The sequence below is a fragment of the Echinops telfairi genome, unplaced genomic scaffold, assembly GCF_000313985.2.
Source record: "Echinops telfairi isolate 266 unplaced genomic scaffold, ASM31398v2 ScPeMD7_23;HRSCAF=83, whole genome shotgun sequence".
NCBI lineage: Eukaryota > Metazoa > Chordata > Mammalia > Afrosoricida > Tenrecidae > Echinops > Echinops telfairi.
This window is the reverse complement of record NW_022103920.1, coordinates 27,170,568-27,183,326: the sequence shown is the minus strand read 5'-3', so window position 1 is coordinate 27,183,326 and position 12,759 is coordinate 27,170,568. Positions and strand designations below refer to the sequence as shown.

At 40.5% G+C, this 12,759-nt stretch overlaps 1 protein-coding gene across 1 annotated transcript in view; it reads left to right on the top strand.

Moving 5' to 3' along the window:
• LSM8 (LSM8 homolog, U6 small nuclear RNA associated) overlaps positions 1–4,721 on the top strand; it is an 8,208-nt gene extending 3,487 nt beyond the window's left edge. The window contains exons 3-4 of the mRNA XM_004707770.2: positions 1,817–1,944; positions 4,355–4,721. Coding sequence (XP_004707827.1) covers positions 1,817–1,944; positions 4,355–4,445 — 219 coding nt within the window. The 3' untranslated portion in view covers positions 4,446–4,721. The remainder of the gene's footprint in view (positions 1–1,816; positions 1,945–4,354) is intronic.
• Positions 4,722–12,759: the final 8,038 nt, after the last annotated feature.

Here is a 12,759-nt window from a genome sequence, read left to right as displayed (position 1 = left end):
ACTCAGTGGCTTTGGGTTTGGTGTGACATGTGTTTTGCTCAAATAAAAGCTGCTTGAAGTATGTTGGGAGCCCTGGTGACCTAGTGCTTCTGCATGGGGCTCCTAGCCACAAGGTCAGCAGTTCTAAACCACCAGCTTCTCTGAGGGAGGAAACCAGTTGCTTATTAGAAAATTTTGCCATTCTATATGTTATGATAACCAAAGTTTAACTGTTGTTATCAAAGTAGGCAATACATTGGAAAATTATTGGCAATTTATAGAAAGAACACTATAAAGAACATCTTGCTTCATGTTGAACTTAATGGAAAGGGACGGCCCTTGGTGGCTTAGTGGTTTTGGATTTGGCTACAGTGCAAAGTCAGTGGTTTAAAACCCACAACTGCTCTGCAGGAGAGCGATGGGGCTTTCTACTTCTGTAAAGAGATGCAGACTGGGAAACCCACCAGGGCCAGGGGCATGGTGAGCTGGCATTGACATGAGAGCAATGAATGTTGTTGTTGTTCCCTGACGGTATAGTTTTGTGTAAAGCCAATGCATGTGGGTGTTTGTGATAGTTGTGATCATATGCTAACTAGTATGGGTAAGTATGCCATCTGGTGTTTCTTCCACATTCTAGGTTATTATTTTTACTTTATTTCATTATACATCTTGATTTTCAGAACATATTTTTACTTTATTTCATTCTCTATACATCTTGATTTTCAGATTCGTACTGTCCTTTGTAACTCACCAGTTCTGCATATCTGTGTGGCATAGTCTTTTTGTTTTAAGAGTGGGGTTCAGAGACTTAATACAACCGATATAACATGATGCTTCTTCAAGAAACGTGAATAGCATTTGAATTACTGTACTTTGTTATACAATGTCCTTATCTTCCTTTATTCACAACCAGCTGTCTCCCATAGTTGTTTCCCAACTATTTCCACCAAATTCTAGTTCTAGTTTTTTTCAGTCATACTAATATTGACCTTACTTTCTTATTGGGAGGATTTATAAGTATGTGAGGCAAATAGTGTAGTTTATATGTGTGTATAGGACTAATGTGAATTACTTTGAAAAAAAGTGGAAAATTATGGTTGCATGTGTATAGCAATATAATGTGGTTCACTGACCTGGCCCAGGAACTACTATTGTGGTCAAATCTTGACTCTACTACTGACTCCCTATAAGACCTTGAGAGATTAATTACCCTCCCTATATCTCAATTTTACTTTCTGAAATGGGAATAATTCAGTGTCTACTTCAAAGGGTAGAGACTAGGTGAGACACTGATGCTATCTGTGTATGAGGGGACTTCAGAAACTTCATAAGAGGAATAAATTATCTTTTCATACCATTTTCCATGAACTTTTTAAAGCTCTCTTGTATTTAGCCCCACTGCCCCACAGGGCATGCAGTGATGCTGTTAAATTGTTACAACTGGTATGTGTCAGTCCTTTACATTTTTCCATGTATCTTCCATCCCAAATTTCACTAAAGCTGTGTGTGTGCTTAGGAAGTTAACTCTTGGACTACATGGGCTTTTTACTCTTATTTCTTTTGAAAGTTAGCACACTGGTTCGTAGTGTCCTTTGTAACTCACCAGCTCTGCATATCTGTGCGCCATAGTTTTTATCCTGTTACAACCAAGAGAGGTGTGTTTTGTGGCCTCATACACGGTTGGCTGTAATAAAGGTATGTTGTTTTCCAGTGGGTTTATGTTTAAAATGGGTACTAATATGGGGGTTGCCTGGCAACTAAAATGGTTGTCTGGCTGAATATTATACATGCAAATAAACCGGAATAATTCTTTTCCTCTTGGGGCTTTTCTTCACAGGGAACTCTGAAAGGTTTTGACCAGACCATTAATTTGATTTTGGATGAAAGCCACGAACGAGTATTCAGCTCTTCACAGGGAGTAGAACAAGTGGTTCTAGGATTGTACATTGTTAGAGGTGACAATGTGTAAGTAAACACCGTTTTAAGGCACACTAAAATTAGACTCTAGGTACACCATCGTGGTTTATCATCCATGCAAAGTTAGGATAGTGTATTCATTTGCATTGTAGATGTGAATTTTCTAAAATTGTTTTTAAAGTAAGGCAAATATATTTTTGGTGTTAGGACTTTAAGAACTTAACAAAGTTTTCTCTCTATAAAGTAAACTTCATCTATTTCCATATTTCTGTAAGTTAAGTGTCCTGGATAGAATCCAGAGTGGTCCTGCTCCGTACCAAATACTCCAGTAGAGACACTTCTTAACACTGTTCTTGCCAAATACCTATATATAAATAAACCTCTAGGCTCCAAGGACAGGATTTGAAAGGGTCTTTGCAGTTCCTTTGAGAAATTATAATTCGTGTTCCATAGTGTAAATGAATCCACATCCATTACTTACATATTTTCAAAGATATGTGTTGTTATGTGTCATGTTAATCCCGTGGCCACAATTAAATTGTGTTACCCTGATACTTATGTCAGCCTGAGGAGGGTTATTTTAGTGGTAGCAAAACACATGCAACTGCGCAGCGCTGTGTTTGTGCTTTCCAGTGGAACTTCCTGGGGGGGCTCTCTATCTTCATGGTCCGATACAGCAATGACTTGCCATGGCTAGCCATGTGTTATTGTTAAGAACTTGAAAAGTGTCTACGAGGAACTCTTTTCAATTTTATTTATTTGCATCTAATTTTAATAGTCACAGATTGCCCGAAGCTACTATATTAGGCAGTGCATGTATAGAGCCTAGCAAAATAAACATGGAAGAGCTGTCGTAGCAGTCATTGCATTTGGAGGAATAAGTGAGATGTAGAAAGTGAAGGGGAATACTTTAGTCATGTAAGTTTCTTATCTGAAAATCCCCCCTAGATTTAGAATGAATGAACTATTTGATCATAACTAAAAATTAGTGAGTGGTTTCAAGCCATTCCACAGAGATGACTTTTAGGTCGTTATGAGGCGGGCTATAAGAAGTGAAAAATCAACATAACTAGTTGATCATATCTCATAAACACCAAACTGGTTGTCATCTTATTGGGAGCTTGAAATTATCCAAGGTGGGAGTAGAAGATTTGTACGGTGGAAGTCAGGAAATGTGGAAGTCAGGCATTAGCGGCCTCCTTTTCCTCTGGAGAGCCAGTTTTAAACCTTTACCACTCTAGAGTTGTTGCCTAAAGGATTTTCAGTGGCACTAAATTGTTAAGAGTAGAACTAAGGTCTTTAACTTGTTTTACATTTGCGGGGACAATCTGTCAGTTTGGCACTTCTCAGCTATTAACGAGCTGAAGGCTTACTATAGTGTAAAACACAGTGGGACAATTTCTGTCCTCCATGTATTTCTCTATAGCCACACTCTAGAGTCACTGCCCACAGGTTTATTCCCTTCACCGCCACTCAGTGGAGTCCGACTCGCGGCAAACGACCCTATCTCACAGTGGAACTGCCACTGTGGGTCTTTACAGGCACACAGCCTCATTTCTCTCCTGTGGAGCAGCTGGTGGGTACCACCTGCTGACCTTGTGTCCTATAGTGACTCTTAATAAAATCAAATAATTTAAATATAACACCCAGCAACCAGTATTTTTGTGGTAACGAGGTTTCATAGATCTCCTGCATTCTGGTTGATAACATTGACTGTCTTCAGCTAGAGGCACAGGGATGGTTACCTAGCATGGCATTAATGCTATGGATGTTATAACTGTGCTAGTATTGAATCCGAGAAAATGTGCCTGGTCTGATCTAACTAGCCAATCACATCAAAAATGATGTGTTAGATACCGGTGGGCCTGTTGATATTTTCTTTGAATATGAAGGATTGTACTTTTTAAACTTCAATTGTGGAAACCTAGAAATGATTAAAAGGTAACTAACAGATACTAAAGGATAATAGATATTAAACCTTGGTGGTACATAGTTGGAAGTTCAAACCCACCAAATGCTCTTTGGGAGAAAGATGAGGCTGTCAACTATTTGCTTCTTATTTTGTGCCCTCCTTGCCTTCCCCCAGCACACTCCCAGAACCAAATTGAAATAATCGGTTTGGAAGTTTGGGGGTTTTAGCTATCTATATAGCATATGTGCCTTTTTTCTGTAAGTGACTCATGACCCATTGACACAGCTGCCAATTCATATGGGTTCCTGAAGTACTGTTACCTTTGAATTGAGTTTTGTGATTAAATGTGCAACTAAATTGCCTCAGGGTCGGAGTCAGCTGAGGGACAGAGTTTTGACCTTAGGTGATTCTTGCAATTTAATTGGATGTTTTGGAAGAATGATACTGTTTCCATTTGATGGATAAGCTTTTTGAAACCTATGAATTTATGTAAGGTGAGACAGTTTTAACTCATGCCTTTTTTCCTTCCTCCATAAATAATTGCAGTGCAGTCATTGGAGAGATTGATGAAGAGACAGATTCTGCACTGGATTTGGGGAATATCAGAGCAGAACCTCTAAACTCCGTCGTGCATTAAGGAAAATGATGCCTGGCCGTCTGTAAATCTTTGTACAGAAGCTGATTGTTCTGAAGTAGATGTGCAGGATTTTAATGAATGTGTACTTGTGAATTTTGACTCATTGGTTCATTGTAATATGATAATGTAAATTAAAATATTTCTACATTTTGCTGAAAAAATTTGTGCATGGGTGTGTGGTTTAAATTGTAAATTTGATAGCCTGATTTTTTTTTATTCAGTATTGTGAGAATATAATTTCTTTGGGAAATTTTAGAATAAATCTGTACTACCTGATTTTTAAAAATATTTATGGAAAACTTGTTATAAAGAGAAATGGCTATGGTGTAAAGCAAGCATACAACTAACATCAGTAGTGCACCTGGTTTTCACTAAGACCGTGAGAAGGTCAGGCAGCATGCTTTGGCAACCGTCTGAACCACCAGCGTGATTGTGTCGCTCTGCTGGTTGTTTGCCAGTGCTTTTTACGGTTGTCTCCTGGCACGTGGGTCTGAGTCAAAATGTGTTTCACTGAGAAAAGGAACAATACCAGCGAAGGAAGGTGTAACGGATGAGGGTCAAAATGGGGACCTGAATGTGCACGATGAATAAGAAAGGTAGGTTTGATGTTGAAAGATACTGTAAACATTTTGGGATGCCTAATAATTTTAGAGAGTAATAGTATCAACATTAAGATGATTTTATGAGGAGTTTATTACCTAAAAACAATAAATGCTTTTCCAGCTTTTAATTAATAAGGATTGGGGAATTTCTAATTCTAGACCAGTGTTTGTAAATGTGAATAAGTATGTTAAATCAGTGCATTCTCTTATTACCATCAATTTTCTGTGACTCATTAGTTCATAAACGATTTGAAAAGAAATAGTTTGGTTTCACAGGAAGTCTACTCATTGATTCTGAGTGAATCAATTAAGTCGATCATCCTTAAAAATACTTTTTCCAAAACTCCTCTGAGGGTCAGTTGATAACACTAAAAAATCCACGGCAGCGTACAGGTTAGAGACATTCTCTTCAACTGGTAGGCAAAACTATATATCTTTGTCAGAAGAAAGTGAAACAATATATCCATGTAAGTAAAAATTTTAATAGAAGTTCAGACCAGAGTTGGCAAGCTCTTTTGGTCAAAGCAGCTTTAGGCTTTGAGGGCCATATAATCTCTGTCACAACCACTGGGTCTTGCTGTGGTACCACAAAATAAACTCAAAGCAAACCAAAGCTACCTCGAGTCCACCCTGCTGTGCTTCAGGGTGAGTCCACCCTGCTGTGCTTCAAGGTAGAACTTCCTGGCTGTGACCTTGTAGATGTGGATATGGCCAATTACATCAGTTTTTAAAAGGGCTCTGTGTCTTAGTAGCTGGATTTCATTGTCTTTATACTTAAAGAATTTAGGATAGATTTTAATTTTTTTGGAGGGGAGTGCTTTCACCAGTTTCCCAAAGGAAAATAACCTCACTCTTTCTTAGAAAACAAGTCAGTACAAAAAGAGATAACTGAATGTGTTTCATTTGTTACCAAGTGCCAACAACCACACTAATGCTGAGATCCAGAGATGACTTGGTTAGGGGGAGGTGAGCTAGTATTGGCATAAATGTTACTCATCTTAATCCCAGAACAGGTGATTAAGAAATGAACTTAAATGTGCTTAAAATGATTTTGTCCTCTTAAACTAATAAGGTGAGGTAATAAAAGTAATTTCTAAGTGCTCTTTGATACAAATAGGGACTAAGCATGGCAAAGAATTGCTGAATTTGAACTGTGGTGTTGGTGAAGAATATTGAACATACCATGGATTGCCAGGACGAATCTGTCTTGGAGAAAGTAAGCCAGAATAGCTGTACTTTCTTACAAGGTAGTATGCCAAGATCTTGGGCATGTGATCAGAAGAGACCAGAGCCTGGAAAAGATCGTGCGTGGTAAAGTGGAGGGTCAGTGAAAAAGACCATCAACGATATGGGTTGACATAGTCATCGCAATAATGGACTCAAACATAAAAATTGTGAGGATGCTGAAGGCCTGGGCAGTGGTTCGTTCTGTTGTACATGGGGTTGCTATGAGAACTGACTGCTACCTAACAAAACAACCGCCCTCAATATGGTTAGTTCAGTAGATTTGGAGTCTGGGAAGAGGGATGCTAGCTCAATACCGAAGTAAGAAAAGTCTGACACTTGCCATGTGCCTTAAGGAGTTCCTAAGCAAGCCTTATTGAGGTTCTTGGATAAAGGGTTTGCTCTCAAACTAAAATCAAGTTGGGTGGTTCGAACGCTCCCAGAGGCAATCAGTTTCCAGTATGGTTACAGCCAAGAAGCCCTGTCGAGCCTTTATTTATACTCTTACAGACAGGTCCTGTGCATTGACTGAATGGCAACAGTTTTTTGTTTTATTTTAATCTTTATCACAGAGCAACTTATGTTACTGGATTGTGATCAATGAAGCTAGACTGCATTAAAATATGTGTGTGAATTCTAGGATGTAGCAGTGAAAATCTAGGTTCAGGGAAACGTTACATACATGACAGTTGTCACTTCACAGTTTCACACACCCACTGGCTTGCATAACTAACTCACTCACTGCCATCAAGTTGACGCCAACTCATAGAGACCCTGTAAAACAAGTGGAACTGCCCTGTGCTTTCTGAGACTAACTCTCTACAGGCTTGTCAAGCTCCGTCTTTCTCCCAAGGAGCAGCTGGTGGGTTTGAACTTATTGACCTTGAGGTTAGCAGCCCAATGCAAAACCACTACACCACCAGGGATCTCCATAAAAGACTAGAATCTGTAGATTGTGAGGAATTCAAATTATGTCCAAGTACATACTCAAATATTTACTGTGTTTAACAAATACAGCGTAAGACTAAATTCTCTTCCATGCCAGCCATGTTATACCCATGACACATGAACACACACAGAAACTTACTCATTGCCATCAGGTTGATTCTGACTCTTAGTAACCATACAGGACAGGGTGGAACTGCCCCTGTGGGTTGTTGAGCCTGACTCTTTACTGGAATAGAAAGCCGCCTCTTTCTCCAGAGGAGAGGAGCTGGTGGCTTTGAACTGCTGACCAAAGTAGCAGCCCAGCGCATAACCACTACACCACCGGGGCTCCTTGCACGTGAGCTTGTTAGGTGCCTTCAAGTCAGTTCCAACGTAGTAACCCTGAGTACAACAGAGCAAACATCGCCCAGCCTGTGCCTTCCTCACAGTTGTTCCTATGTTTGAGCCCATCCATCAGCCACCGTATCATTCCATCCCGTCCAAGGCCTTCCTCTTTTGGCTTCTCTGCCCCTGGACCAAGCAGGCGGTCCTTCTCCAGGCTCTGGTCTCGCCCAACAACATGTCTGAAAGGTGAGTTAGTTCTCACTCTGCTCTCGAAGGTGCATTCAGGCTGTATACTTCTTCCAAGAGAGAATTGCTGCTTCTTTTGGCAGTCCGTGGTATTTTCAATATTCTTTGCCACAACCATAATTTAAGTGCTTTGCATCTTCTTTCTTATCAATGTCCAATTTACATATGCATGTGAGGCTGGGGTCAGGGTCACCTTAGTCCTCAAAGTAACACCCTTGCTTTCCAACCCTTTAAAGAGGTCTTATGCGACAGATTTGATCCAGTGCAATGTGTCTTTTGATCTCTTGACTGCTGCTTCCATGAGCATTGACTGTGGATGCAAGATAGAGAAATCCTTGACAACTTCCATCTTTTCTCTGTTTATCACGATATCACCTACTGATCCAGTTGTGAGGATATAGGTCTTTGCATGCAGTTGTAATCCATCCTGAAGGCTATAATCCTTGATTGTCATCAGCAAGTGGTTCAAGTCCTCATTTTCAGCAAGAAAAAACATTCTGTCGTCTGCATATCACAGGTTGTTAATAAACCTTTCTCCAATGCTGCATTCTTCATAGAATCTAGCGTCTCCAAAGATTTTCTCAGTATAGCTTGTATAAATATGATGAGGGGTTACACCCCTGATGCATACCCTTTCTGAATTTAAACTATGCAGTATACCCTCATTCTGTTTGCACAACTGCCTACAGGCTCCACATGAGCACAGGACAGTGTCCTGGGCTTCCCATTTTGCACAGGTTTATCCATACTTTGTTATTGTCCACACAGTCAAACGCCTTAGCATATTCTGTTCATAAGGTAGTTTCTGTCGCTAATCCCTCAAGAGTAGACAGCCTATGCCTTCTTTGTAGTCAGTTCTTAGTCTGGCAGCTCTGCTGAAACCTGTTCACTTTGAGTGACTCCATTGGCATTTGAAATGCCGGTGACCTAACTTCCAGTATCACAGCAACATACAAGCCACCACAGTATGACAAAACTGACAGACAAGTGGTGGCACGCACCAACGAGGGCCCCTCATTTCTGGACTTGCACTCTATTGTGTTTTTCAATATCTCACATTATAAATTTATCTTATTTCTTTTAAATTTCTTTTTAGTAATTAGAGTCTGATTTTTCTACCTGGAGCTGCTGTCACCATATTTTTTATGTTATGGGCAAATTTGATGAAAATTGCCTTATTCGTTTACCTGTAAGTCTGAAAGAAGGGTTGTCAAGAGCCATGTCCATCCAGGTGCATACGCATCCATTAAGAAGCCTTCCTTCAGCCACTTGCAAATCCGTTGAGGTGCTAGAGATCTAGGCGTGTTTCCAGGGGATTATTTATGAGGTTTAGTGCTTTCATATGATCTTACTCTTCTCTGGTAGGAAACGATGATCCAGGAGACTTAGTATTTGTGAACCAATGCTGCCTCCTAGTGATCACTGTTTCCTTTCGGAATGTCCACAAACTTTAAACAAAACAAAAATCCTCTTGGTTTTTGTCAGAACTATTTGCCACTCCATTGGTACACACCAGACTGTTACATATAACAGGGAACAATATGTGCTTGTCTGTCTGAGGCATGTATCGATCCAGCACCGTCACCGAATCACCTTGACTTAGATTCATTGTCCAGGGTCATGAGGGATTTCTTTTCACTAATCTAGGATCTGGTATATGGAACTTGGAATTGTTTAATGCAACTAGAAGCTGTATATTTATTTATTTAAACTTTTATTGTGAATTAAGTGGAGTTTACATATCAGATCATCATTTTTGTATTCTACAACTAGCAATTCATCAACACTCCCATTTTCTTGCCCTGCACTGCCTCCCCCTCTTTTTTCCCCACTTCCCTTGTTGGATACTATCTTCCCCTTCACCAAGTTGACATCTGTCTACTCTCTACTCTTAGTACTTCCCCTCCTTCCTTTCCTCTCTCACTCCTGGGGGCCATCAAAATCTGTTGCTTTGGGTACAATTATTATTACTCTTAATCTCATGCAATGTTTCTCCTTTTGTGTTTGACTAATTAATTCAGCTTGATGTCCTCCAAGTCCATCCATGTCATGAGATGTTCCACCATTTCATCATTAATCTCCAGCGACGTGTAATATTCCATCAGGTGTATGTACCATAGTTTGTTTATCCATTCCTCCACGGGTGGGCATTTGTCATTTTTGCTATTGTGACTAGCGCGACAATGAACATGGCATGCGTGTATCTGTTCATGCTGTGTTCCTTGTTTCATTGGGGATCGCTAGAGCAAAAGGTCTTTCTATTCCCAGTTGTATGAGGATGTGTCATTCCACCTGTGACAGTGATTGTACAGTTTTCCAGTCCCAACCGCAGGGCAGGAGGGTCCCAATGTCACTCTATCTCTCCAGCATTTATTATTTTCCATGAATTTGAACTTTTCTATCAATGCCAAAGTTAGGTGATGACTCACTGTTGTTTTGGTTTGCGTTTCTTCACCAGCTCGTGATCTCATAGGTCTGTGGCCCACCAGATGTCTTTTTCCATGACCTGTCTGTTGACATCCTCTTCCTACTTTAAAATTGGTTGCTTGTCATCTTCTTCGTGAGGTACTGTAGTTTCTATAGATTTTAGAGATTAATACTTTCTCGGATATATGATTCCCAAACACTTTGCTAGACTGTGGGTTCTCTTTTCACTCTTTTGATGAAAATTTTTGATGCCCAGAGAGTGTCTTAGTTTCAGGGGGTCCCCGTCACCATCTATTTTTTCTTCTCTGTGTTCATTTTTCATGGGATTTGATTGTGTGCTTATGCCACATGCTAGGTGTGTTAATAAATTTTGCCTCTCTGGGTTCTCCTGCCCATTGTAATGACTACATAGAACTCACAGACCAAATCCAGGAGTCAGTGGCTTGATATGGAAGTTAACACATTGTAATGTCAGTCAGAAATGCTCAGGGCTGAGTTGTTTATCAGGACATACGCAGCTTTTTCAGGCCTGCTAATAAATGCTCAAAGGGGTATAGCACTCCACTCTAAGTCTCAACCTGAAGGCATTCAGCTCATGCTCTGTGAGTCAGCATGCCTTCTGCCTAAGTGCCAAGAGGCACCCCGCTGCAGTCAGTCCAAAAGCACCCAGCTCCCTTTTTGTGGGTCAACAAACCCAACTTCTGTAACTAAATGCCTCCAGGCCCCCCAAACTCCATAAGCCAGCCTCCAGCACAAAAGTACTCAGCTTTACTTACTCTGTGAGCTAGGAAGGTCAACACTCTGTTCCAGGCTCTTCCTCCTGGTTCTACTACTGCACCTCCGGCAGTACAGCTGTCTTCTGGATCCAGGAGGCTCACTGCACAGGAATCTTATGTCCAGTGGATCCATTCCACTCCTGGCTCTGTCAGATAAGGAGATTCCCTCCTCTCGTTTCTCAGAGGACTAGTTTTCTACACAGCAGGATGGCATTCTAGGGCATCCTGTTTACAATTACCCACAGGTGAATTCTCTCAGCATTTCCCCCACCTTCTTACTAGACCCATGCAGGAAAAGGTCGTTTGGTAAGAGAATTTGGCTAGAAAAGTCCCATGAAATCATCCATTGCCACTCAAGTAGAAGGAAATGTCTTGAGAATGATGATGGCAACAGATATACAGATGCATTTGACACAATGGATATATGTATGGATTGTGATAAGAGTTATATGAGCCCCCACTAAAATGATTTATAAATCAATCAATCAATCATTGCCCCATGCACTAGGGAACTTAAAATTGCCTCTGTTTGTTTACTGATATTTACAGTCCCAGCATTTATATTTGTATCTTCAACCCATCTTCGGTTTTTGTTGTTGTTATATGGAGTGAGATATGGCTCTCATTTCATTCTTCTGCAAATAGAATCTAATTTGTCAATACTACTTGTTGAGACTATCTCTTCCCTATTTGATAATTTTTGATTCTTTATAAAAAATCAGTTGTCTGATGGTGGAGGGAATTATTTTGGAGTTCTATGTTTTGTTCCATTGGTCAGCATTTCTATCTTGATTTCCTTTTCAGAATTTTCTTCATCAGTACACAGGAATCTGATAGATTTTTTTGCACAGTGATCTTGTATTCTACTGTGTTGCTAAGTTTCCAACTTATTTCCAACATTTTTTTGTTGATTCTTTGGGGTTCTCTATGTATAGAATTATGTCGTCTGCTGAAATTATATTTTTAAATGGGTATAATTCATACTATTTCTTTTTTTCCCATTTTAAAAGGTTGCTAAGTAGAAAAATTTAGAATGTTTAAATGGTGCTCCTAGACTAAGGCACATTGGGAAGAAAACCTGGCAATATACTTTTGATAAAAAATGTTGCAGTGAAAACCTTATAAATAGCAATAGAACACCCTCTGTTTTAGTGTCAAAAGATAAGCCTATCAGATTGTAAGACACTCAAAATATATCTGGGGAGAGTGACCAGACCTCAACCCGGTGCTCCAAGACATGAATGCAACATATCAGCATGAAGCAGGGAACCAATAGAGAGGTCTGCAGGGCTGGCCCCAATCCGAACTATGTGGACAGTACCTCCTCCCCACAGAAGAATTCACTTCAGAGGACAGCACTGAAGCTACAGCTCAGGGAGAGGAAAATGACTGATCAGAGCACATGGGAGCAAATGAAGCGGGAGGAAGAGAGTGGAGCACATCCTGGCCCACCAAGCCCTGAGGACAATATTCCTGTTCAGAGCATCCAATGAACAAAGAGGAGCATAGGGCCGGCCCCACTATGAGACATGACATCCCTCACTGACCCATAGCACTATGGGGGACAACACTGGAGACACAATGTGGGAATTGTGCCTGATCTGACCCCACCACACCGAGGCGAAACACTAAGGTTGTGCAGCAGAACAGCAAGGGGAGCAGAGCAATGAAGTCCCCAGGGAACACCAAAAATAGACTTTGGGGCCAGGGCGAGGCACCCCATCAGACTCAACTTTAAAACACTCCTAAAGGTCAACAAACAGACCT